At 38.0% G+C, this 26,431-nt stretch overlaps 4 protein-coding genes across 4 annotated transcripts; 1 reads left to right on the top strand and 3 right to left on the bottom strand.

Annotated features, from left to right (window-relative positions):
- Positions 1-34: 34 nt before the first annotated feature.
- Positions 35-7,782, bottom strand: LOC136671896 (vitellogenin-like). Its single transcript, XM_066647773.1, has 27 exons — positions 7,743-7,782; positions 7,593-7,613; positions 7,330-7,481; positions 6,978-7,229; positions 6,727-6,888; positions 6,496-6,644; positions 6,261-6,411; positions 5,969-6,126; positions 5,725-5,890; positions 4,970-5,095; positions 4,445-4,663; positions 4,151-4,368; positions 3,959-4,062; positions 3,750-3,874; positions 3,554-3,655; positions 3,320-3,442; positions 3,022-3,205; positions 2,837-2,939; positions 2,566-2,751; positions 2,164-2,420; positions 1,786-2,054; positions 1,330-1,374; positions 1,173-1,238; positions 863-1,066; positions 574-725; positions 345-483; positions 35-251 (listed from the first exon to the last, which is right to left on the bottom strand). Exons 1-27 carry the CDS (start codon positions 7,780-7,782, stop codon positions 168-170), a joined length of 3,957 nt encoding a protein of 1,318 aa, XP_066503870.1. The 3' UTR covers positions 35-167.
- Positions 7,783-11,848: 4,066 nt separating this feature from the next.
- Positions 11,849-15,432, top strand: ctbs (chitobiase, di-N-acetyl-). The gene is made up of 7 exons (XM_066648253.1): positions 11,849-12,055; positions 13,760-13,898; positions 14,000-14,208; positions 14,306-14,477; positions 14,779-14,876; positions 14,979-15,140; positions 15,235-15,432. The coding sequence occupies exons 1-7, from the start codon at positions 11,936-11,938 to the stop codon at positions 15,430-15,432; spliced, it is 1,098 nt and encodes a 365-aa protein (XP_066504350.1). The 5' UTR covers positions 11,849-11,935.
- Positions 15,433-15,557: 125 nt separating this feature from the next.
- On the bottom strand, positions 15,558-20,711 carry spata1 (spermatogenesis associated 1). Its single transcript, XM_066648252.1, has 14 exons — positions 20,604-20,711; positions 20,024-20,184; positions 19,202-19,912; positions 19,002-19,108; positions 18,520-18,637; positions 18,344-18,397; positions 17,888-18,227; positions 17,479-17,605; positions 17,069-17,123; positions 16,614-16,722; positions 16,412-16,537; positions 16,003-16,181; positions 15,774-15,872; positions 15,558-15,686 (listed from the first exon to the last, which is right to left on the bottom strand). Exons 3-14 carry the CDS (start codon positions 19,238-19,240, stop codon positions 15,558-15,560), a joined length of 1,482 nt encoding a protein of 493 aa, XP_066504349.1. The 5' UTR covers positions 19,241-19,912; positions 20,024-20,184; positions 20,604-20,711.
- Positions 20,712-22,026: 1,315 nt separating this feature from the next.
- Positions 22,027-25,504, bottom strand: rpf1 (ribosome production factor 1 homolog). Its single transcript, XM_066648091.1, has 9 exons — positions 25,167-25,504; positions 24,115-24,171; positions 23,902-23,982; positions 23,722-23,817; positions 23,294-23,447; positions 23,035-23,117; positions 22,734-22,915; positions 22,387-22,513; positions 22,027-22,270 (listed from the first exon to the last, which is right to left on the bottom strand). The coding sequence occupies exons 1-9, from the start codon at positions 25,407-25,409 to the stop codon at positions 22,229-22,231; spliced, it is 1,065 nt and encodes a 354-aa protein (XP_066504188.1). The 5' UTR covers positions 25,410-25,504; the 3' UTR covers positions 22,027-22,228.
- Between the last annotated feature and the right edge of the window lie 927 nt (positions 25,505-26,431).

A 26,431-nucleotide genomic window follows, 5' to 3' on the forward strand; every position in this document is an offset into this window, starting at 1 on the left:
CTGAAATGTGAATTATGGCATAAATGGTGTACTTCTTAAAGAGGATGATTGATCAGTTTTGTGAGAATATCACTCTTTGCTTTCTTTGTTCAGATCCATTCTGGAGTCTCTCCTTAATGGCATTAATGGCTTCATTTGGCAGGAATATCCAATGTCTGAAAGGTGCCTTAAATGTCCAAATTCTGGAGAACGTGAATGTTTCCATCGGGCAGAACGATAGAAAGAGGCACAGCCATCTTTGAGAGTGTCATCTAGAATTGAGTGTAAACATAAACATGTTAAGTTGTTAATGAAACGTATTAACAAATCAACCCAAACAATAGCACAATTTTAATATTCCTCACCTTTGGAGATCTCATAATGACATTTATGGATCTTTGATCTTGTATGGCCAGGGTTAGGTCAATCTGTCGCTCACTGTTATCAACATTGTCAACAGAAATGCCGGCCAATTGAGCTACAGCTGAGATGTATTTTGATGCCCTGTTGGTAGAGGAAAGAAAATACTTTCGTCATAATTAATTTTGATACCCCTGATTTTCTGTCCTGACATATTTGCAATATGTAGCGTACCATTTGGCATAGCTATTAGCAGTGGTTAGAAGTCTAGGGAGTCTGGTCCATTCCCCTTTAATACGTAGAGCAGGGTTTGATCCATGTAAACCAGTCTCTGCCTTGAGAGTTGCAGAGTAATCCTGGCACTCTTTACCCCAAGAAACGTGAGCCTAATAGGAGAGTCTATGCTTAGTGTCAACAATACTCAAACAATACTTTCATCTCTTACCTACAGCATATATACCTACAGAGATTATCAGAATTCAGGAGGAGAGTTTAGAAAGTCCATATAGAAGGGGAGACTTACACCAGCTTTATACCAGCTTGGCAAGACAGCATCAGCACACATCTTCCATTTGTCATTATCAGTAATGGAGGAAATCACAATCTGGGCTCTTGATGTGGACTTATCTACATAAACAGCCAACTGGTATCCCAGCCTGCGGTCACTCCTTAAAACACGAGCAATGACGGCAAAAACAGGTGGGACTGCATCTTCCAATAGTTTAGCCTGAAAGTATTAACAGGGACTTTGACATTTCAAATTTAAATGGAGACATGTCTGTTTTCTATTTGTATTCATTACATTTAAAATAAAACAAAGGACTGTTCTTTACCTGGTTTTTGATTACATCACTTCTAGAAGAACTGACAGCCTTTGACATTCCCTGTGAGGTCAAGTACTGCAACACAAACAGAAACCCATAACCCTGAAGACAATAAGCAACATTAACTTAAAACAAAAATCAAGGTGAAGACATTTTTGGGAGTTACCTGATCTTCATGGTATTTCCGGAATTGTCCATAAATGTTGGTAGCCTAAAAAATATAAAATAACTCAGACAATAATTGTGGTGATGTTAATGAACAAACATAACTGATACACTTCAAAATAGACTTATGCTCATACAAGTTCAAAATGGCAATATAGCACAACAAAACACAGCATAAGAAACAGGAAAAAACATTTATAATTATTCATGTTATTAATATAGAATTATATTTGTGCATATATTCAATGGATTAATTATGTTTCTCTGATATTTTTACTGTTTGATGTTCAGGGGGCTTCTGAAATGGAAGTTCTCTGCTACATTCCTTGGTAACTTGGTGGATGGTACTTTAAAAATTTACCAACATTCCTCATGTAATTTACTGGGGAAAGGACTCTCTTTAACAACAATCATGTTCAATACCTAAATATAACTATATGCTTAAGACTTAGGCTACCTTAGACACGGGCACACTGGAGGAGCTTGAGGAGCTGCTTGTGCTCTGACTGCTGCTGACAGAGGAATTGGAGCTGCTTGAGCTGCTGGAGCTCCTCGATGAGTTCATCTTACTCTGTCCAGCCCCCAGGATTTCCCTCAGTTTCATCAGGACAAAGTGGTCTTTTTCATCTTCATCTCCATGTACGTTGGCTTCTTTAACAAGTTTTTCAGCTGCCTTAGGACCAACGTGAAGTTCAAGCTCCATCCCTTCGAAGGAAGGACTATCACCTAAAAAATAAGTCACAGTATATTTCATATTATATATATATATATATATATATATATATATATAAACAAAATAAAACCTGTTGTGAAACCTGGTGACCTAAGAATTTACCTCTTTCCACTGAAAGACGAGCTGAGTGCTGTCCAACAATGTAATAAAGAGGATTGTATCCCATGAAGCCAGCATTTTGTGAGGCAACTTTGAGGCATCCCTTGATTTTAAGGTAGGGGGCAACACCACACAGGGACTTTTGAAATGAGGCAGGTATCCATGTGTGCTCAGCACCAGAAGGTGGTGCAGGTGCCAGGGATGCTACTCTCTCAGCGGGTAGATCTTCAATATTTCTGGCTACAGCAAGGGTGTCAAAGCTGTTGGAGGAAAATGCAGTGATTTGCTCATTCTACAAACATTTCTGTCTGCTTATGGTTATGCAGTTGTTGATGTTTCCTTTTTTTGACTTTTAAATATATTGATTTTATTTTTATCATCTATTTAAATAGATCTTTAGATTACCTGACATCAGCAATGTGATCATGTGCTGCAGTGGGAAGGACCTGCACTTTGAAGTTGCCTCTTGGCAGGTCAGCTCTTGCAGTCACTTTTCCTGGTGTGATAGCGTGGATCTTTCCTCTGGCCATTACACTAGCCTGAATCAAGGCATTGTTCACTCCAATCACTGCAAAGGTCTGCATGGCAACACTGAAGAAAATATAATTCAGTCATGTAATTTCCCAGACTGCATGGTTAGGTCAGGCAATCTATATATATGAAAAAAAAAAAGTACCTTGGTCTGGCCTCAGCTTGCAACTGAATATCAGTCTTCATCAGCTGATCAGCAGTGGTAGTCTCTGGGCGCTCAGGCAGAGGAGGTGTGATAGCAGCCTTGGCTAAGAAGATGAAGTGAATAATGTAATAGAGCAAATGTTTACAAATACAGATAATACTAGTATGTTCAGGTGAAGAAATTACCATCAACGGTGGCTGTTGCAACAACAGCAGTGTAAAAACCAAGCTCCATGGGTACACCAACACCAGTGGGGATGATACGCCGTACCTCAGCTGCCAACAATGCCTTGTGATATTGGAAAGCAATACCCTTCTGCAGGGCCTTAACAGCCTCCTTTAGCAGTTCATGTGCATGTGGTCTAGGAACCTTTAGGGAATGTATATTTTGTGATTTAATATGTGATTTTTCATTAAGTTACTGGTTAAAACAGATGCAGTATTCTTCTACCGGGTGAATGAATCAACGAAATACCTGCACGACCTGCTCAACGATGTTGTCAATTAACTTTTTGTCAATGTTGGCAAAAGCAATTTCCTGTCCAAAGAGTTTGACATAGATGGATGCAAGTGGCCGATCAGCTGGCATTGCTTTCCAGGCCATGAGCTTGCAGCATAAAAAAGAAAATTATACGCGTTAGATATAAACCGCATAAACCTTATTAGAATTGATTAAAATTAGGAATATAGTACAATGGTTGCAATGTTTATATCTTACTACTTTAATGTTGCGCTTTATATTGGTAATGTAATCAACTTTCTCTTCTGTGGCAGAGGCTCTCCCTAGAACTTCCTGGAGACCCTCAGATCTGAAACCAACCTAAAAGAGATTCAGTAATAAATGGAAATTCCAGCAGAAGTAATTAAATCTCATGGTCTAAAGGAATAACCCCCTCCAAAGGGAATATTCTTACCTCTACAATATCAGCAGCAGCTCCTGCCAGGTAAGCACGTGCCTTTGTCACAAAAGCTCTAGGAAAAATGTTAGCAGCATCATTGATGATGAAAGCAGTGCCAGCAGCACCAGCCATGAGAGGAGCTTTAAAGGAGAAGAAACCAATCTGTGACTAAAATAATTGCTTCAGGAATTTTACATATCTTCTAAAAACGTATTGAAACATACACAAATACAAGTCCATGTGGAAGGCTGTGCTATAAAAAACTGGACATCTCGGTCTGTCCAATTTGTGACTCAAAATTCTTAAGGCAACGTTAGCTGCTGCAGCCCTGTAACAGACAAAACAGTTGTTCTGCCTTTAGGGTTTGCATTAAAATGATCAATATTTGGAAGAATACAAAATTAAAATATTCTTACACATCTGTATAATCGGGGGCCATACTTCTGGTCAGAGATTTAATGTGAGAGTAAGCAAAGCTGACAACATGCATGTTGGGTTCTTTGTCCAAAGTTCTAGCAAGAGTGGACATAACAGCTGGTGAAGGCTTGGTCTCAAACAGTACAATACAGGCAGCCATGCGCACTTCAGGATGTAGAGTCTTATCCATTAGAAGCTGCAGTACAACTGGCTGGACCTAAACAGAACAATTATATGATTTTTCTTCTTAAAAAAAATACATAGAAATTTATTCCCAGTCATTTCATACTTACTAATTTTGGCTCTCTCTTGACAATGTTCCTGAGGGCAAAGATGGCATCAACTTGGATTCTTGCAGGCATGGTTGCAGCAGCAGATCCAAATCTAGGCAGGAGTTTCATAATAGGTTTAAGGCTAGCAGGGTGACCCGCATTGCCCAGAACTTTCAGGGATAGAGTGATTTCAGGAATTTCAGCTTTGGAAATAGCTTCAGCAGCAAGATCATGGACAGGCTGATGACAGAAGTTAAAAGTAAGAGTTTATGAAATATTTATGCTAGCAGGCACTCCTTATTACGTATAGTATTATTACAAGTTTAAAATTATTACAGTAAACATATTAAAATGAATGATCTTCTATCTAAAACCATATCTGCTCCTTTTATTTCTGCCTGAAAACAAGCAAGACTTTTGAAAGTAGCTTTTGAAACCTGTTGAAAATATATCATTCTAGATACTTTAAGATTATAGAGAACAGAAGTCTAATCTATTTTTGGACAGGTGTTTCAAAAATGTGTTAAAAATAGGAGACCATGTTACCTTCAGGAGATCAGCAGAGCAAGTGGGAACTTCAGCACAGTATCTGGCAACCATGGAGCCATAAGCAAGCATGATCATATCACGCACAACTGGAACTGCCTTGACTTTCGGGCTGAGTGCCAGACTCTGTTAAAAAATAACATTATTCCAGCCTATCCTTTACAAAACAAAACAATTATTGGTCAAGTGTCTGTTTGGAGAGTATGATCTATTGCCTTCACTGATACTATGCCCTTCACAGTGACGGAGATGGCTTCCTTGTTTTTCTATTGATGTATTATGTTCTGTGTATTAATAATTTTAAGTGTTTTTTGTGCTTTTAAATATCCCCCTCTATATATATGTCGGACTGAGGGAGGCAGACGCACACGCTACAACACAGACTTTTATTTACAAGAAAATATAACAAAACAAACACAAACGGACTCGAGGGCAAACGCGTAGCGAGGAAACAACATGACTAAGAATTTATAACATAACGACATGACTAGAAGTAGGAGACAAAACGAGAACAAATGACCGATACAAGCAAGGGACACCAGGGAACTTAAATACACGAACAGACAAGACACACCTGAAACAGATAACGAGGATCACGGACAAGGAGGTGGAACAAAGGCGGAGAAAAAGACAATACCAAACAGAGCCATGTGCTGAGAGAGCACATGGCGGGGAAAACAGACCAGACAGGACGAGGGCGTGAAAATATACACAATGTATTAATATAATTCTTATTATTAAATGTATGTACTCACAGCAGTGATCTTTATAGTGTCTGGATTAGCGGTGGCCAGGTGCAAACCAACCAGAAGGGCTTGAGTAAATTCAGGGATGGCAAACTCATCAGCGTGGAACTTTTCCTTAAGGAAACGGACTGATGCTGTTGTTCCCACCACAGGGATTGTGTCCAGAATCCATCGTCTGCCAGAATTACAGTTTTTAGAAAAGTAGAAATGGCAGTGTGTTATCGATTTCTAAAGACATATAGGAGATTTTTACCTGTAAGCAGGTTTGGTCTTATGCTGGTCCCAAATGGTCCGAATACTCTCAAAGGTAGCTACACGCATAAGCTGAACAAGCTGAATAAACTTCAGTGGAGCTTCCTCCTGGGCCATGGCGACATTGTTTGAAGCCAGATGCTGCAAGACTTGTGAAATCTAAAACACAGTATGTGAAATTCCTGAAGCCATCTATTTATAGGGAAAAAATGTCACTTCTAAAATGTTAGCTTTAAACTTTAAATCCGTGCATGAGGAAAACACATTAAAGTTTTTGAAATGCATGATAATACCTGGGCTTCTGTGTTACTGATCTTCAGAAGATGAATGGGAGTTTGGAGAATCTCTGTGGCAAACTCATACTTCAGGGATCCACGAGCCAAATAACGTGAACTGACAGAAGGTATGGGGGTGTTCTGCACCTCCAAGAGTGCCAAAGTTTGACTGAAATAAAAAATAATCTTTTAGAAATTCTTTTACTTATTACTTGGAATATTGTAGCACTATAACAATACCACAAAATCATACATGGCCTTCATTTGGGCAGCTCCAGTGATGGTGTTGAACAGTGAGAACTGATGGAGCTCTTCAACTGTAGCCTTAGAGATCAGTACTCCTGCAGCAGTTGGCTTCATGATGTAGCTGTAGGTTGCTGTTCCAGTCAAACTCTGACGCCTCTGTAATTAAATCAGGTATAGAAGATATTACAACAATTTTATTTTGTTTACTCCTCAAACTTTTGACTTTCTTTGATCTCACCTTCTGACACTCATCACACGTCTCAGTGTAAGCCAAACCAATATCCTTGATCACTCTCTCATGGCAGTCGGTCACGTCTTTTGACTTTGTCACAGCAATCTGACGAGTTTTTTCATCCTCACTGATCATGTAGTGGGTCTTGCAGACTCCATGATGTCCAGCCTTAGAAGATTAAGGGAAGTGAGCTAAACTGAGAGAATTTAATGTAAAGTGGAATAGATATCAAATAATGGCTTTGTTTATTCTCTTACCTCATGCAGCTCATAGACATTCTGGGTGCTCTTCAGGTTCAGCTGAAAGATGTTGAGGATGCCTCTGTGCAGGTTCAGAACAGTAGCAGAGACTCCAGCAGGGGCAAATACCCTCCCCACCACACCTTTAGAATACTCAAATTTAATGGGAATTGCAAGCTGAGAGTTTAGTGCTGCAGTGAGTTTAGAAGCAGGAACACAAGGATCCTGGGGCCAGATGCCGGTGCACTGAAAGATCTGAGGATCCATGAGCTAAAAGCAAAATCATCACAGGTTTGATTCCTTTAATGAAAACCACACATTATCAATGTTTCTGTGCTAAAAAAAGTTTCTTCATCTGTCATTTCTTTACCTTCAGAAGGAAGGTATTCTGTGCCTCGACCCTGATGAGAACCTTGCTGCTAACTTTTATGCCAGCCTTGCCCAGACCCTCCTGAGGCAGACCGCCCAAGAGTAGACCCTCATACTTGTATACAAAGGTCTTACCAGCAGTGAACTCTGGAACTGAAAAAAAAGGTCACATTTAAAATATATATATACATTTTTAGTGAGCTTCTGACATATCTGTAAATTACTAGCATCTACTACTAAAGAATCTTTACATTTATAACTTACCAAGGTTGATCTGATGACTTGCTAATAGGAAAAAAAACTTACATTATCAATTGTTCTTTTATGTTCTGCAATGGTAACACTGTTAATAATTGTATTGTTTTTTTTTACTAAAACATTTAATTATTCAATTAAATTAACATAATGACTTACCCACTAGGGCCACAGTCAGTGCAAGCACAACAGCTCTCATGACTGGTGTTTTGTGGTGAATTCACTGAGAGTCAGCCTTTTTATTGCATTTTTTTTTCTGACTAAGTACTATAAATAATTAACTTAATATGCATATGTACTCTGATGTTCATGAGACTGAAACTGATTGGCTCTGATATCAATCAATTGTAGGTCAGGTTAACTTGATCTCCATGGAGTAAGCCAGTTGTTCCCGAAATGTGGAATAAGTGAGCATTCAGCAAGGCAGATTAATTACACACAATACGTGTCATTTGTAATAATTCCAGTGTACAAGTGATTTGTCACTTTACTTTGTTCAATAAGAAGTTGCCATTTTATATGAATTACAATGTTTGAAACATATTCCAGTGGAATCTGTAAGCAAAAGATCCTGAACACTGACAAACAGGGTAAAAATGGCTGACAAGTTATGCAGATAGACTATAACAAAAATTACAGTCTGTAACAGTAACAATCTGCAAAGTGCACCAACATAGGAAGTGAGGCTGATCACACAGGCAGACTGTACATCCAAAGAAGTGTCTTTAATATTAAGGCTAATAATGTAATTTGCATTGTGTTTGTCTTACTCATTTGACCTTGAACCTTACCAATGGTCTGTTCTCTGGGCTGAAAATGGTTGTTTGTGTATTAAATACATTTCCAAATAGTAGTTATGTCTACTGTACATTATATATTAAAAGATGAAAACATACATACATACATATATTTTCTTTTCCGCTTTTCCATTTCAGGGTCACGGTGAAAAGATGAAAACAGTTGATCATATTATATGTTTATATATACTGTATAGATTCAGTCAAACCTATTTGACTATGATGGCAGTGGTTTTTTAATGATGCGCTATGCTATTTCCATGTGTATCTCATAATTTTTGTCACAGATGAGTAGCCTCTTAAAAGCAATCCAAAGCAAACTGGTCAATATTTCCAAAAAACCTAAACCGCATCACCTGCATATATATATATATATATATATATATAAAATCATAAACATATTGAGTGAAGCTGATCACATGGACAGAGTGTAGAACCAAGGAAGTGTCTTTATTGTTAATGCCAATAATAAAATTTGCATTGTGTTTCTGTTGTATTTTTTTTACTTTTAAAATGTTCAAGCTTCTATGACCTAGAATAAAGTGACCTGACCTTTACCAATGGTCTGTTCTCTGGACAAACAAATGGTTGTTTGTGTATTCAACAGATTGCTAAATGGCAGTTATCATGTGTACTGTACGTTTTATATTAAAAGATGAAAACTGTTGATCATGTTATATATTTATTTACACTGTATAGGGTGCTATCAAATCTTTCTGACTACGATGGCAGTTGCTTTTTTAATGATGTGCTATGCTTTTTCCAAGTGTATCTCATACTTTTTGTCAGATCAGTATCTTAAAAGCTAACCAAAGCAGACTTGACAATACATCACCTGCATATATGTATATAAACAACAGAAATACTTTACTGTAGGAAAATGCTGATTTTAATTTATAAATTAAAATTTATATAGGATTAATAAATGCTTTAATGTTTATCAATTTGAATCCTTCAGTTCTATGGCCAGTGTTTTAAAGGAGATAAGATGTGTATATGCAGTGCTCCTTAAAGTAACAAGGAGGGATACATTTGGACATTTTGCTGTGGTTTCCCACTGAAGTGTTATGTGTTAGAAGATTGATCAAGTAGTCTCAAATGGGCTAGATCAGAGAGCTAAGGTTTCTGAAATCATAAATTTAAAGAACCTATCCTGACAAACAGCTGCAGCGAAGACACATTTATAGAAGTACATCTAAATCACTTTAAAGGTATAATGTTTTATGTTTCTTGAACAGACGAACAGAGATTATTGTTTTAGGACTTTAAACCATGACAGAAGGGGACCTTAAAGTTACCAGGTCGGTAAAGTTAGGTTTATTTTGGATATTCAGCAGATATTCCGGTTGCGCCCCTCCCACTGCTCACAAGCAACGTCCTAAAATCTCTGAAACTTCATTTTCTTAATCTTCGAGGATCAGAGAACAAACTACAGTTATTATATTTTGCCAAAATACCACATCTTTTAATTTCGCGGAGTAATTTTACTGAAAATAGCCGGAATGGCTGCAGCGGGCGCTCAGGACGCTAAGGGACCGTCGGCAAAGTGCAGAACCTATTTAAAAACGTAAACCATGCACAATAGAAGAGCAGCGAGCTAGTGATATTTACAAAGACTCAAAACATAACGTACAACAAACGGGAGGTACACACCTATATCCAACCTTAACCTAATCAATATGTATTTATACATATGAATATTTAGCTTTAAGCAATGTACACATTTTAAACATATACATGTAGTGCATTTATAGCAAATAAACGGTTACTGTGAAGCATCCATATAACTTATTAATATATATTTTTTAATTGTGGTTCACAGAGATTTACTTTATCAAAATACCACATTGTAGTCTGCAGGGACACATCTGACCAACATACTAGTCTTCAGTTTATAAAAATATGTCTTTGTTAAATTTTTATTTATTTTGTAATATTGCAAATTGCTACTGTGAGACATCCGTATGATATATGGATCTAAAACTGGTTGTAGTCTATAGAGACACAACTGACCAACATACTACAACCTTTAGTTTTTTAAAATATGTCTTTGTTAAATTTTGATTAATTTTTTAAAGTTACAAATCACTACTGTGAGACATCCATATAATATATAGATCTAAAACTGGTTGTAATCTACAGAGACATGTCTAGCCAACATACTACAACCTTTAGTTTTTTTAAATATGTTTTTGCTAAATTTTGATCAATTTTTTAAAGTTACAAATCACTACTGCGAGACATTCGTATAATATATGGATCTAAAACTGAAATTAGATTTTTAAAATATATCTTAGCTAAATTTTTCATACATTTTTTAAAGTTACAAATAGCTACTGTGAGACATCCGTATGATATACAGATCTAAAATCAGTTGTAGTATACAGAGATACATCTGACATACATACTACAACCTTTACATTTTACCTTTATTTTAAAATACATTTCTGTTAAATTTTAAATTAATTTTAATTTAAACAAATCACTAATGTAATATTGCCCTGTGAAGGACTGGCGCCCCCTCCAGGGTGTATTCCCGCCTTGCACCCAATGATTCCAGGTAGGCTCTGGACCCCCGCGACCCTGAATTGGATAAGCAGATAGAGATAATAAATGAATGAATTAACTAATGTAATAGTTCCATATGATATGAAATCACTTGTAAAGTACAGAAACATATCTGAAGAAACAGTACAACCTTCGGTTTTTTTAAATACTGAAACCACAATTTTTTTTTTAATTATTAATAAGTAATATGGATGCTTCACAGTAACCGTTTTTTGCTATAAATGCACTACATGTATATGTTTACAATGTGTACATTGCTTAAAACTAAATATTCTTATGTATAAATAAAATATTGATTAGGTTGTTAAGGTTGGATATAGGTGTGTACCTCCCGTTTGTTGTACGTTATGTTTTGAGTCTTTGTAAATATCACTAGCTCGCTGCTCTTCTATGTTCATGGTTTACGTTTTTAAATAGGTTCTGCACTTTGCTGACGGTCCCTTAGCGTCCTGAGCGCCCGCTGCAGCCATTCCGGCTATTTTCAGTAAAATTACTCCGCGAAATGGAAAGATGTGGTATTTTGGTAAATATATAATAACTGTAGTTTGTTCTCTGATCCTCGACGATTAAGAAAATTAAGTTTAGGACGTTGCTTGTGAGCAGAGGGAGGGGTGCAACCCGAATATCCGCTGAATGTCCAATATAAACCTAACCTTACCGAGCTAAAGTTACCTACATCGTAACTTTACTAAAATTATTTTTCCCCGACCTGCATAGTACCTATACAAACACAATTTATACCAGAAACGTATAACTCGGCAAAACAATGACCTGGGCATCAGACAACATTTTTGTAACGATTTTATATTAAATATACTCAGTGGGAATTGCAGTAAAAATCTAAAATTTGAAACTACGGTGGAATTCCCCTTCAAGCTTCGGTCTGAGTTGTCCCTCTCGCGCGCCATACTGAGGAAGTTTACACGAAGCGTGATTAGTCTCGTGATGGACGGTTTACTGTGAGCGGTTATTGAGGTTAAGCCCGCGATGTTCCTCCTCCTGTTGATCGTTCTTTCTGCGTGTTTGTCGGCGGCGGGGTCCGTGCCCGCGTGCCCGTGCGCAGAGGAGCAGCTCTGCCAGCCCGTGCAGCACGAGCGTGAGCTAGAGGTGAGCGCGTACACTGATCAGATCTGTTTCTTGTAGCGCGCGCTTCTGTTTACCTAATGATGTCTACATCGTTTATACTTATTTAAAGTTTTAAACGACCGTTTCAGTAAATACAGGTCTCTGGGAAATTAAATTAACTACAACAAAACGTGAAACTGAATAGACTGTAAATCACATGACACGCGCAGCTAGGGTGGTCCTGTGCAAATGACTCCTGGGAGGTTGTAGCTATATTCCGTGAAGTAGGACTTCTCAAGGTGGACAAGTTTTTTTGAACCTTGTACATTTAGATTTTTGCTACATCCAAAAGTTCTTGGCTGACATTTGGAGTGGTTAAAACAAACTTGTTGTCACTTGTTTCCCAATCTGTCAGCTTTTCAGGTGGAGTTTAAACTTATTTTAGAGCAGCTGTGTCCTGTGGCCCATTTGTTCCATCGACTGGCAGGTAAATTGGTACTGTGGGGGATTGTCATTCCCTTGAGCATTACACCTAAACCACATATCTTCTCTGGGCAATGGGATGGCTGCCCAGCACTCCATGTGTTTGTGTGTACACTGCCCCTAGTGCATTAATATGTGTGTTCGTGCCACAGGTTAAATGCAGAGGCAACATTTTATGTTGAGCAATGACAATGAAAAAAGTTCCTCTCTCCTTCTCTCACACACTGTGGACACTGTAGAATTTGAAAAGAGCCTGAAAGTCTCTCATATAGGGGCGAGCAATACGGCCCTAAAATAATATCATGGTATTTCAGGGTGTTTTGGCGATAACGGTATTCTATAAGAAAAACAATGAAAAGTATTTTTATTCATTTCAAAAACACACTATTGAAACTAAATCAATGTTATACTAATATTATTCATTCATTCATTATCTGTAACCCTTATCCAGTTCAGGGTCGCGGTGGGTCCAGAGCCTACCTGGAATCATTGGGCGCAAGGCGGGAATACACCCTGGAGGGGGCGCCAGTCCTTCACAGGGCAATACACACACACACACACACACACACACACTGTTTGAGTCACCAATCCACCTACCAACATGTGTTTTTGGACTGTGGGAGGGAACCCACGGGGAGAACACACCAACTCCTCACAGACAGTCACCCGGAGCAGGAATCGAACCCACAACCTCCAAGTCCCTGGAGCTGCGTGACTGCGACGCTACCTGCTGCGCCACCGTGCCGCCCATACTAATATTACTTATAGTAAATTAAATATATTTAATATATAGCTATAGTATTACATGGCTGTATTTATTAAAATGTTTTATTGTACTACAAATGAAACAAACATTAAAAAAAAACTGTAAACATTTGCTTATTTTGTAAACTGTAACTTACCAAGATTCTGATTTTGTATAAAACAATAATGTAGCATATAAATCTTTCACACAACCAATGTGCAGAAAATTGTGTGCATATAAACAGCAAATGTAAACATTTATACACAAAGTAAGCTTAAAACATCACAGTAAATAACAAAATACAGAATCGTTGCTGTGCTGAGTCACTAAGTCAGAATATCACAATTATCACGATATTGATTTTTTTTATATAGTTTTAAAAATGTTGACGATATTATCGCGAATGCTATGATATGGCACAGCCCTACTCTCTTACATCTTTCAGTGGACAGATCTGTACATTATGCATTTTGTACTTTTAACAACCGTCTGTCATTAAGTGGTCTCTGCCTCCTCAGGTTTTTGTGTTTGATGTTGGGGGGAAAGCATGGAAATCCTATGACTGGTCAAAGGTTACGACAGTGGCTGCCTTTGGGAAGTATGACGCTGAACTTATGTGTTATGCTCATTCTAAAGGAGCACGTCTTGTTTTAAAAGGTAGCGCTCTTAAATATACATTCAAAATCTGAAAGATAACCTGCAAAAAAAGGGGATTACAGCAACTGGTTTATATAACCAAATTTCATGATGCTTCCCAGGTGATGTGCCCCTCCCGGATATGGTGGATGAAACTAACAGAACCACTTGGATAAAGGAAAAGGTCAATTTGGCTAAGAGCCAGTTTATGGACGGCATAAACATTGACATTGAGCAGGCTGTAGATAAGTCCTCACCTGAGTACTCTGCTTTGACAGCTCTTGTGAAGGAGACCACAGATATGTTCCACAAAGAAATTCCAGGCTCTCAGGTAAATTGCTGATTAAAGTGTGAAATACTTGTCAGATCAGGTTGTTAATAACTTGAAATTAAACTCAGTTCTTCTTCTTGCTGATATTAAATCATAGGTGTCATTTGATGTGGCTTGGTCACCCAAGTGCATTGATAAGCGCTGCTATGACTACACAGCGATTGCAGATGCCTGCGACCTCCTTTTTGTAATGTCCTATGATGAACAGAGTCAGATCTGGGGGGACTGCATTGCTATGGCAAACTCACCTTTCAATCAGACATTAGCAGGTAAGTGCAATGGCAAGGAACCCATTGGTTACATTTCTACCTAATGATTTAATTACAGTAATGTTTTAATATGTATCTCTTAACTTACCTGAATATCTATGGGGCAATGGGGTGATCAGAGAAGTCAAAGGAGCACAAGTTGTGAGAACAGAAATTACCTTTTATTATTTCAATTTAAGGCTTACAGGTTACACAGAAAAGAGGAGTTGTAGCTATGATTTCATGGAGAAGTTTTGATCATCTTTAATATTAACAGTGAAGTTTATACTGCGTAACATCTGTAAAATGGTTCCTTCTGCAGCATATGATCAGTACATAGAGATGAAAATTGATCCAAAGAAACTAGTGATGGGAGTTCCATGGTACGGCTATGACTATGTGTGCTTAAACTTCTCACAGGTACATCAAATAATTAATATGACGGTCTGCTTAGTAGACTGACTCGTGTACGAATCACAGTATAAGTTGCATAATACTTTCATGACCATTGCTCTATTATAGGAGGGGGTTTGCACAATTCCTAAAGTGCCTTTCAGAGGGGCTCCTTGCAGTGATGCTTCTGGAAAGCAAATACCTTACAGCATTATGATGAAACAAATCAACAGCTCCACATCTGGGAGACTATGGGATGAGATCCAGCAAGCTCCTTACTATAATTACAAGGTACGTTGCCTCCACAATTTAATCTTAAAAAAATCTACTTAGAGTTCAGGTGATGTTTGGAATTTACAACATGTTTCTCAATTGAACTTTACAGGACAAAGATGGGAAGATCCATCAGGTGTGGTACGATGACCCAGAGAGTATCTCGCTGAAGGCTGCTTATGTAGGAGAAAAGGGTTTGAGAGGGATTGGTATGTGGAATGGAAATCTCCTTGACTACAGCAATGACCCTGTCGCCAAGCAACAAAGTGCTGATATGTGGAACGCCCTTGTACCAAACCAACAGAAATAGTCTGTGTTTGTTTCAAAGTACACTCTCTACAACCAAATACAATAAACCTTTTATACTCCAGAAGAATGTTTTATAAAAATCAGATTCTGTCAAACTTTTGTATGGTAACACAGTGCAGTAAAGGGTTAAGCTCGTTTGTGTGTACTAAGCTGTGATCCCAGGCCTAAATTTGAGCCATTGTATGAGCACTGAGACTTCTTCTGCATCAGTTCTGCTTTCAGAGCTTGAAGTTCTGTGGCTGCCTGCTTCCTAAGCTTGAAATCAAAGAAATCAGAGCAAAAATTACATGAATTTAGATTCAAAATATTTTTAAATATAATAAATATTGATGAGGTACATACCTTTATTTCTGTGGCAAGTTTCATTTTTGCATCATCTAGATTTTTCTTCAGGTTATCTATTTCACAGCTCTCAGTCATAATCTGGATTATGAGGTCGTTCTGTGAATGATAATAATTCATGAACCACACATTCCCCAACAGATGCAAATGAACCTTTTACTGGTAATAAAGTAGCCGTGTGTCTCCCTCTCCTGAAGACTTTACTGAATGAACTAGCTGAAGCGCTTACCTTTGTACTTTGTTTCCCTGCCTGTTTTTTTTCTCTGTTTCTTCCATCTCGAGCTTGAAGTTGTTGAAACAGTTTATCATAAAATTTCTCCAGCTCCTGACGGAGACATTTCAAAGCTTCCTCCAATGGTGCAGTGGCCTTTTTGGTGTCAAAATACTTTCTCTTCCATTTGTCCCGTGCTGGGCAGTTTGGAGGTGAAGGTTATAAAAACAATTACGTTTAATTAAGACATTAAGACATTCCAGACCATTTTTATTCTTGTTTTTAGACATTAACTGGAATGTTTCACTAAACTGAACTCTTGTGGCACCACTCTATAAGAAATAAAATGTGTACAACACATGTAACAAGGCTTAAATCCTCCCTTTTCATTAGAATGACCCTTTAACACATGTTAAGTAAGGCATACCTTGGTTCCTGCGGTGTCTATTCAGAGCTATCAGATTTTTGCCCTTCCTCAGAAGCTCTTGCCTTGTGCTCTCAAGCTGTTGTCTTTGCTCTTTGACTAGCTTTAGCTCCTTCAGCAGCCCTTCTCCTAAAGAGAAAGCAAACTTTACACTATATAACATTTTAATACACAAATTCACAGTGAAACAGTGGCGATATCTTACTATTTGTTAAGGCTGCATGGGGGTTTTGTATTTGTCGAGGCGGGGAAGGGGCGCAAGGAGTTGAGTCACACACAACAGGATCTATAGGCTCTGGTCTGCCCACTTGGGCCTGCAATGTAAAGAGAAAACAGTGTCTTTCTACCATAAAGCCTTTCATGAATGTTCATTGCTCTGGAAAAGGAAGCACCCCCACAGGCCATGGCATTTTAGACAGCCACTAAATAACACAGTGTCTGTACAAGGAGCAGACTCTGTGCAGTTCAAAACCTCCCATTTCAAAGTCCTTTTTAAGTATTCACATAGAGCTCTCAGGAATGTGATTTTGAATGACAATTGTAGTCCAAGTAGGTTATGCGTGTATCGTTAGATATTTTTTTGTATCATGGCATACAAAATACACCATCTTAAAAAAGTCTCAGGTAATGATGAGAGATAATTAGAAAAGCCAAACTTACCTTGTTGTTTGGTGGATTTGCTGCTAGCTTTAGTGTCTGAGACAGTTTGGATTTTCTAAAATGAAAGAGAAATAATTCTTAAAAATGGATGTTAACAAGCTGCAATCAGCACAGAATAAATCCAAAATTTTAACAATCAACCTCAAATGGCACGCGTTGACATTGTGACATGATGTAAATAGCAGTGTACTTCTCCCTGTGCAGACTGTATTCAGAGTATGATTCTTTATGTTGCTGATCTTAAATGAACATATAGTAGCTTGCTATTTCCAAATATTAACCATTATCATATTTCCTCCTCCATCTCCCACACACACTGGAAAAATACTCCGCTAGATCAAAGGCCCTCTCTGATATTGTGTTTTACTCAGTAATACGTTACAGGATGAACGTTGACTTTAAAAGATTACCTTTCTTGTGAGAATAACAACCCAGTGTCTGGACTCTCCAGTGACCCTGGCACTCCTGAATCTCCGGCAAAATTTATTTTGTGACCTGCCTTTTTCTCATGTTTTTCCATTGTGGTGGGAGACATCTCTGCCATCACAAAAAATAAAACATCTATTACTATTATATAATTTGTGTTGCTTCTATTTACTTGTAATCATGCATGGCTTATTTAAACCGGATTTCCTGTTCCACTTATCTCATAATGCTCATTTTACAAATACGTAGTATCTTTCAGAATGGGAAAAATACAGAGGGTATGGAAATTACATTACATGACAAAAGTCATTCTTTATTTTTCAAGCAGCCTAACACTTTGAGGACATCTGGAGGCAGACTGTGCTAGTTTCTTGTTTACAGCATGTGTCTCACCACACGGTTTTGTCCCAAGCTCCTCTTGAACGCCTCTGGACATGTTACGAGCCTCAGTACATGGAGAATCTTCATGTCCTACAGAGTCTTCCTCCTTTTCCTCTGGAGAACTGAAGCTTCCCTCATCATCCACACCCCTCAGGACAGACGGATGGGGCCCATGTTTGATTAATGGAAATTTTGTAGGCTCTTTTGTTTGACCAGGTGCGTAAAGCGCTCGAGGAGGGAAGCTTGCCTGAGAGTCAGTGTTGTAAAAGAGTGTGTCTGGGCTTAAAGACCTGGAGCAAAGGCTACTGCCATGTTCTTGCACCGGCAGCAGATAGAGCTCTGGGTAAGGGGACTGAACACGAAGAATGACAATAAAAGAAAAGATTATTAATGGCAGTTAACTTGACAGTTAGCCATAGCAGTGCAAATGCATCTCATATGTCTTTCACAGTTATAAAAAATACTTACATACGGTGGAGCAAAGGATTTCACTTTCAGGTCTTTTTCTTGTCTGGCTTTAACCTAAAACATCAGAGCAATTACTACACTATTATCTTCCATATCTGAAATGTCTATTTCCACATTTTCTGTGAATGTCTGAGCCTAAATTACAGCATGAGGGTCTATTTACAATGATCACTTACCAATGCCAAGCTTCTGCCAATACATTTTAAAAAGCAGAAGTGGTCAGTGACCCTCTCTGGTCCAAAGAACACTCCCAGTTCATCTCTGACTTTCCTCAGACTCATGTCAGGATACACCCTGAATTATAAAACACAATTATTTAATCATTTTGAAAATACAACTGTTATTAATAGACTTCAAATATATTTGAGACCAAATCCTTATCTCAAACCTGTTGTAACTGTGAAATTCACCTTTACATTTACAGAATTTACAAAGAGTGATTTACATAGATGTTATAATTACATGTAATTTTCACATTTTTAAGGACAGTTTTACAGCCCTGTTTGACCAGAGGACTAAACTGATATGTCTTATGAAAAAAATCTTAATTGTTGTGGTTTGAATGTTTTAAAAGGATATATTTGATCTGAACATTAATGTACTGATAACATCATGAATTGATTACAGTGAGTGAAATGTTGTTCCTCAGTCTGCTCACCTGATGAATCCTGCTGATATGAAGCTGTCTATGGCTTCCACTGAGACTTTATTCAGTCTGGAGTTCCACTCTTCTTCAGGCACAAAGAGAACATGAAGCTCCACACACTGCTCCCAGCACCAAGACACACAGTAAAACAAGTGTTGAGTATTCAGCTCCTTTAAATATTCCTGAGGATTTGCTATAAACAAATTAAATACCTCTGGGATTTCAGATCTCTCTCCTGCATAGGAGCTCATTGTGCTGGTGTTTCACCCAAAACCAATGCTGTCGTTGTCTTCTGTGTGTGTGTGTGTGTGTGTGTGGACTCGCTGCTGAAAGTTGGGAGTGAGGGGCAATGCTAAGTAACAATCTTGTGTTTGAGCACTCAACCAGAGGCTACAGCTGTAACTCACAAGGAATATTAATAGACCATACGTTTCCAAAGATATAGAGACAGGTGATTAATAGCTTAAACAATCTTCAGTACAAATGTGAAATATTTTAAAAATATTAATTATTATTTGAAAATGCTTAACATCTACTCAAGAACATTACTGTATATTTTTGGCATAATAGATTAATCTAATTATTACTTTGTGGTGTATTATGGGTAGTTTTGTACTTGTTTGGTTCATTATTTTTACACCAAGAAACATCTAAAATAGAACACAGCAGCAACATATAAAACTAATAGTGAATGCAAATAAATTTTCTTAAATGTTATTTGATTGTAAATTGTTAGACCTCCTACACAACAACAATCTGGTTCTGTTTTAACTGTAGCTGTAAAGTGTCTAAAATATTAAGTTCTCTTTGAATAACTGAAATAGTTCCATTGATTTGGCCCGTTTAATTAATTTCAAATGATTTTAAATGACTTATTATTCATTTTCTGTAGTTGCTTCATCTTGTTCAGGGTCACACTGGGTCTGGAACGTACATAGAATCATTAGGCACAGTTCATTAAAGCGCACCACACTCTAAAGCTAATGTCTCAGTCATTCACACTGGTGGACAATAAAACAGCCGATACAACTTACCAACATTTGTTTTTGGATTGTGTGAGGCAACAAGAGCACTTGGAGGAAACCCACAAACACTAGGAGAGCACTGCCAATTCCCCATGGTGACTTTTAAACCAGGACAATGGAACATTTTCTTTAGTGCAGCGGCACTGCCAGACGTTGACCGTTGGGTGTGACTTTGCAAAAGTGGGTGGGGGTTCACAAAAAAAAAATAAAAAAAAAAGCAGTGACAACTCAAGCTCTTGAACTTTCAACACGCAGAACCATGCACAAAAACAGCCAGGAAGGAGTTAAGGAGAGAGAGAGAGTAGTCTCAAAATACTTTACAAATGCGTAAATGTAAATCCACAAATAACAAAGTCACAAATATGTTTCACTATTCAATCCATCCCAATCTGTGTCTCACAGTCCGCAGTTTGCACAAATACAGTCACATTCATAAATACGTTTTTGGTTTTCATAGATATATCACCAATTTATGCGAAAATAAATACATTTGTTTAAATTTACATTGCAAACATTTGTAGAGTCGAAGTCTCGAATTTAAAATTTACTGGAAATTGTTGAATCTGCGTTTGTGGATCAAGTCACTTACGTGTTTTCCGTGACGTGCATTTGTTCATTTCCTCTCGCGGGTTTTTGGATTTTGAGACTTTCCTCTCGCATTTCACCCGCTCCAAATACAAATGCAGCCTGATCCACAAATGTGGCCAGCAGGCGAACAACCACCGCTAGGTGTCACTGTTGTTTTCCCCAGTGTCTCAGAACTGACCTGTTTCTCTAAGGGCCGCAGCGAAACGACCCCCTGAAGGCGGGACTATGACTCCATTGGCTGCTGCAGTAAATGATAGACAGCTAAATCTGGCTGCTGATTGGCTACATAAAAGTTATGACCAATGAGAAGCGCATATTCTGTTTCGTAGCCGTGGGGTATCTGCCCCTCTCTCCGGCTGAGGAAGAGCATCTGTCTGAAACAAATCACCCGTTTTGACAACCCAATCTCAAAATTACGAAACATAATAGTCCAATAAGCAACACGGTTTTAGTCCAAATACGGGATGATTTTAACCTATTTTATTTGACAAACCTAGTCTGCAGCGAAATTAGGGAAGTTCCGCTGGATTTTAACGTCATTAAATTTAGGGCACCTTCAAAAGCGTCCCACAGTGATCCCCCTCCTAACTGTCTGTGATATGAAGCTGAATTCGGCGGCTTTGGGGGGTTTTGTTTGAACTTCCATTTGAAATGCTGCGCAAATGCTTCTCCATTTAAGTTGGCCCCCACGTCCTAAAACAACAGTGACACCTAGCGGTGGTTGTTCGCCTGCTGGCCACATTTGTGGATCAGGCTGTATTTGTATTTGGAGCGGGTGAAATGCGAGAGGAAAGTCTCAAAATCCAAAAACCCGCGAGAGGAAATGAACAAATGCACGTCACGGAAAACACGTGAGTGACTTGATCCACAAGCAGATTCAACAATTTACAAATAAATTTTAAATTCGAGACTTCGACTTTACAAATATTTGCAATGTAAATTTAAACAAATGTATTTATTTTCGCATACAATAGTGATATATCTATGAAAACCAAAAACATGTTTTTATGAATGTAAGGGTATTGGTACAAACTGCGGACTGTGAGACACAGATTGGGATGTGTTCATTTGTGAAAAGTGAAACATATATGACTTGTGTTTTATTTGTGGATTAACATTTACGCATTTGTAAAGTATTTTGAGACTAATCTCTCACCATAAAGTGTGCTCCCATGAGTTTAAACTTGCATACTGGGGAAATAACTATGGCTGAGTGAGTGGGTCTTGGTCCGGACCCTTCCCATAGCTACACCCCAGCTCTAGCACTACTCCACGATTAGTCAATGACACAAAGTTATGCCCTCAAGAAACATTAAAACACAGCCCAATTAAAAAGCAGACAAATAATTACATGTCTCTAAACACAAATACAAATGTGTTTGACCCAAAAAAAGAATCAGCACACTGTAGGTATATCATATTTTAATATACATTTACTTTACAGCCGTCCTTACAGCTATCAGTTTCCTGTGACAGATTAAACATTCAGGCTCTCAGAGAGCCTTCTGCAGAATAACTGATATTCTGAAACAAAAAAAAATGTTTTGTTTACAGTAATAAAAAAACATTTAAATATCCTTAAAATGTTGACATTTTCATGGTTATCTCTTTTTCCTCCAAATATACTCAAAGATGGAACTTTCTTCTGTTGGAGTCCATTTCATGACGCTGAAAGACAAAAAGTAGTGATTAATAAATCAATCTAATACCTGCATGTTTCAAAAAACCTTAGAAAACTTCAGAAAACCTTAAAAACCCTTACAGATGACGACTTCTGAACTCACCTTATGAACCCATTCATACTCCCCAAACTTTGAATCAAATGTCCCTTTCTGCAAGGACCGCAACTTCAGAGTGAAACGGGGTCCTAGTTCCTGAATGCCCACTTTCTTTTCATTCTTAAAGATATACCTAGGGAAGACATTTTACAGATGCAGTTATATATTTATCGATGAAATGCTCAATAATTATTCAACTGGTTAAATACATATTTGCCCCAACACACACACACACACAAAAAAAAGGCTATTCATCACTTTACCTCTAACATTTTTATGATCAAAATAACAGTGGTGAAAAATATGAAGGTCTTTTTTCTTTACACCATGTAATAAATCAGTGTCTACAATACCTGTGAAACCTGAAAAAAACGAAGTCTCTCTGGTTGTGGAAAGTGGCGACCTGGCGACCAACAAAATGTGGATCGTGTGGAAAAAGTGCAGCAAACAGGCGGCCGATGTTGTGGCCCAGTCTAGTGGTGAAGTTGTTAAGAATGACCTCTGGGTAGTGTTCTGTCGGATCTTTTCCTCTTCTCTTCACGGTAAGATGAAGAGAATCCAAACAAAAGCAAATTATAATACATCTAAAAAAATGTATAATACGTTATCACAAATCCTAAGAAAGATGAAAGTAATGAATGAACTGAGACATACCTTCATCTCTTTACGAAGTCGAACGCTGCTGACTTTAAAATGTGCAGTCGGTCCATCAGGAAGGTGACAGAGAACCATACCATCTTTAAGAGTCTGGGTTAAGGGACACTACTATCACTGTCATGTGTCCTTTCACAAAGTTCACTACCATGTGACCACAGTTTAATATAAAACTATAAACATACGCATACACACACACACAAACACACATACATACATATATAACTGAAAAAGCTTAAAATTTCCAAGTGAAGGATACTGGGCACTTTTCTGTCCTCATTAATAACCATGAGGTATGTAAAATCTCGTGATATACACTGAGGGATGATCTTCTTCAAGGCCAGACCTCTTCTGTAGTACACATGTGCGTTTGGTATTACTGTTGCTAACTGCTCACAAAACCGCACTGTTCTCTGTGAACACAGAAGGATAATGATTTTACCACAATTTTACACACTTAACATTTCAATATTGCTTCTGTTTACAAAATAAAAATGTTTTTTTGTGCAAAAATCCACCATTCATTTACACACATTACTTAGAAATACACCACACAGCTGAAAAAAAAATTTCATGAATTGCAATGACCTTGTATTAATAAATAATTATATGTTTAATTCACTCCAAAGTTTTAACTGAGTTTCCCCTGCACCCAGATAATTAAACAATGCAAAACCATCAGCTTACTCCTCTTGGTCTGTCTGATGTGGTGATGAGTACTTTTGGGTTTATCAGTTTGTTAAAGTAAGCTGAGAACTCGTCTGTGCCTTCATCATAAGCCACCTGTATTTAAAACATAATATAGTTAGCAACAAGGAAAAAGAACCAGGTCCATTTTTACGATAATCTCTGGAAATGTCTTCATACCTCTTCATCCTCTGGGTCTACTGTCGTCTCGTCATATACCCTCTGATTTTCAATCGTCTTTGGAACTTCTTTTGGTGGTGCCTGTACAAGTCACAAGCGCAGAGCAATGGCACAGGAAAATGAATTGTTTGGGACAAGTCAGTGGCTACAAAAGTACAGCATCTATAAACGGAAGGCACCAATATGATAGACAAAAGGTTAAATTATACATACCTGGTCACCAAGCGCTTCTCGTTCTTTTCTTCTCTTCTTTCTCATTTCCAGTTTTTGCTACAGTGGGGTGGGGGAAGTTGGAGTATTTATATTGTTTACCAACACAATTAGAAGCAGAAGACGAAAACAGCAAAAACAATTTACTGAATAGTATTTTGTTAATTAGTTCAATGCTAAGTAGTTCAATCAAATGCAGCAGAACAATAGTGTATATATGTGCCCATTATGGGTTTTCAGCAAAGCCAGGATTCCTGTAGCATGAGCACATAAGCTTAAAGTAACCACACTCAATGCACACTGTCACCTAGTGTGAAAGATATTAAATTGCAAGTTTTCTGTCTAATATGGTGGTTGTGATAATAAATGCACTTTTTCTTTTATAAATTAAGGCCCAGACGTTGTTTCATATCAAAGAATACCAATATCACCTGGCTTTAACTTTGAATGCTGGAAGTAGAGCCTCAGACTGGAAATTGTTTTTGGTTGTTGTCATGTTCACAGCGCAGGGTTTTGGTTGCCTCTGATTGGTCTAAACCCTGTTACACAGAAGCTAAAATTTTTAAATGGGTTTAGAGGGTTTAAAACGTGTTAAACCGTCGTTTTTAATAACATGGGCTGGTATCATAACTGCCTTGGGATTTAAATACTTCAGTGCAATATTTTAAATCCATATTTAAATTGAAAGAGGGTTTATATTTTAGCCCTAGTATAAAGCCCATCAGCACTGGATCCGATTCGCTTCTTTTGGAAGTTGGAGTGATGCTTGTGATTCAGGAAAAATCACTCAGCACTGACCTGACCCCTCTAGGCTAATATTCTCAGGCTGATTGCTCATTGCTCATGTTCTCACAGATATTTTCCAAAGCATTCACAGAGGTTTGGATTACGTTAATACGGGGAGAGAGTGCGCAAACTCCTTATTAATAGTCTAAACTTCAGAAGTGATTCATTAGCAACTGTCCACACATTTCTGGCCACACATTTCACCCTAAGCTCCTACTCTCCTACTGGAACGCTGTGTCTCTGTGAAGATACATTAACATTAATCTTACCTTGCGTTTCTCCTGCTTCAGTTTCATAAACATTAGCTGTCGCCGCTGTTTGTTTTTGATGTCTTTGAGGCTGAAGCTCGGGGGTAGTAAAACCTCTGAGGAAGAACCCGGGTTCTCAGCCGTTTCAGGCTCCGGACCGGTTCCCTCCGGTTCCTCCGTCCGCTTTACCTTCTTCTTCTGTTTTTTTACTTTGCTCTTCTTGCTAGGTCCATCTTCAGAGACTGGAACCTCGACGAAATCCATGTTGTAGTTCTCTGTTGTGCCTGTGCTTCTCGACGCGATTCACGTGTGTGTATTAGCGTGAGAAGCCTTTCTGACGGAACTTCAGGCGGGTTTCTGCTCGTGTTTTGGTGCTCGCGCCCCCTCGCGGTGCGGAGGATTAGCGCTGCTCCGAGTGCTCCGCTCAAGTGTACTAAAGGTTTACGGCGCCAAAGCGGGAGGCCCTCTCATAGAGGGCTATTAGGTTCAAAAGAAAAATATAATCTGAATATGAAAACATAAAATCTGCAACTAAAAAAATATAAGACTTCAAATATCAAAATATATAGGAAAGTAAAAAATGAAAATAAATCATTTATTCAAATTATTAAATAGTGTTTGATATATTTATTGAAAATTGTATATTATAAAAACTTTTTACAAAGACATAAATGTACAAGAAATGTCCACGAGAGAAGAATATATATATATATATCAAAAATACAAAAGAAAAAAAACTCTACCCCCTAATAATGAACCAACCCAGTCCTCGCTGTCGTGAAGTACTAATCAAAGGGTGTAGAACAGTATATACTGATGGATAAAACCAGATCGGTCAGTATAGATAGAAAAGAAAAGAAAAAACCCTATTACTGAACCTGTGTTGAGGGTTGATTAAAGAAAAGAAGGAAGGATTTCCAAGTCTGATATAATTTCCTTTCTGAGCCTCTCATTGCACATCTGATTTTCCAGTTTTAAAGTAGCTAACACATCCCTAACCCAGTGTGTTTCTGAGGGTGGGGAAATGTGCTTCCTCCCCAGAAGGATCAGACGGCACGCCAGCAAAGTTGAAAAGGCGATCACCTTGTGTCCTCCAGCAGGTAATATCAAAATGGGTTAGACAATCACTAACCCAGTAGTTAACAACTCTATTAGAATCTATTCACAATTTAGGAAATATTTTGGCCTTTGAAATATAACCCTTTTTAATTCACTAGCATCAAATGGTTTTTCCCCCGTCGATGCAAGACACCACTTTTAATGTCTGGTTCAAAAAAGGCCTGAAG

This window comes from Hoplias malabaricus, chromosome 16, assembly GCF_029633855.1.
Source record: "Hoplias malabaricus isolate fHopMal1 chromosome 16, fHopMal1.hap1, whole genome shotgun sequence".
NCBI classification, from domain to species: Eukaryota; Metazoa; Chordata; class Actinopteri; order Characiformes; family Erythrinidae; genus Hoplias; species Hoplias malabaricus.

Coding starts and splice junctions, on each gene's coding strand:
- LOC136671896 (XM_066647773.1), bottom strand. CDS start 7,782: ATGAGAGCTGTTGTGCTTGCACTGACTGTGGCCCTAGTGG. Junction 2,940..3,021: donor TGCAACAGCCACCGTTGATG/GTAATTTCTTCA, acceptor TCATCTTCTTAG/CCAAGGCTGCTATCACACCT. Junction 1,375..1,785: donor CCAGTGTGCCCGTGTCTAAG/GTAGCCTAAGTC, acceptor TATATTTTTTAG/GCTACCAACATTTATGGACA.
- rpf1 (XM_066648091.1), bottom strand. CDS start 25,409: ATGGATTTCGTCGAGGTTCCAGTCTCTGAAGATGGACCTAGCAAGAAG. Junction 23,818..23,901: donor TAGACCCAGAGGATGAAGAG/GTATGAAGACAT, acceptor TTTTAAATACAG/GTGGCTTATGATGAAGGCAC. Junction 23,118..23,293: donor TGAGGACAGAAAAGTGCCCA/GTATCCTTCACT, acceptor AGACTCTTAAAG/ATGGTATGGTTCTCTGTCAC.
- spata1 (XM_066648252.1), bottom strand. CDS start 19,240: ATGAGCTCCTATGCAGGAGAGAGATCTGAAATCCCAGAG. Junction 18,638..19,001: donor ATATCAGCAGGATTCATCAG/GTGAGCAGACTG, acceptor TTTATAATTCAG/GGTGTATCCTGACATGAGTC. Junction 18,228..18,343: donor AATCCTTTGCTCCACCGTAT/GTAAGTATTTTT, acceptor CTTCGTGTTCAG/TCCCCTTACCCAGAGCTCTA.
- ctbs (XM_066648253.1), top strand. CDS start 11,936: ATGTTCCTCCTCCTGTTGATCGTTCTTTCTGCGTGTTTGTCGGCGGCG. Junction 12,056..13,759: donor AGCACGAGCGTGAGCTAGAG/GTGAGCGCGTAC, acceptor CTGCCTCCTCAG/GTTTTTGTGTTTGATGTTGG. Junction 14,877..14,978: donor TGTGCTTAAACTTCTCACAG/GTACATCAAATA, acceptor GCTCTATTATAG/GAGGGGGTTTGCACAATTCC.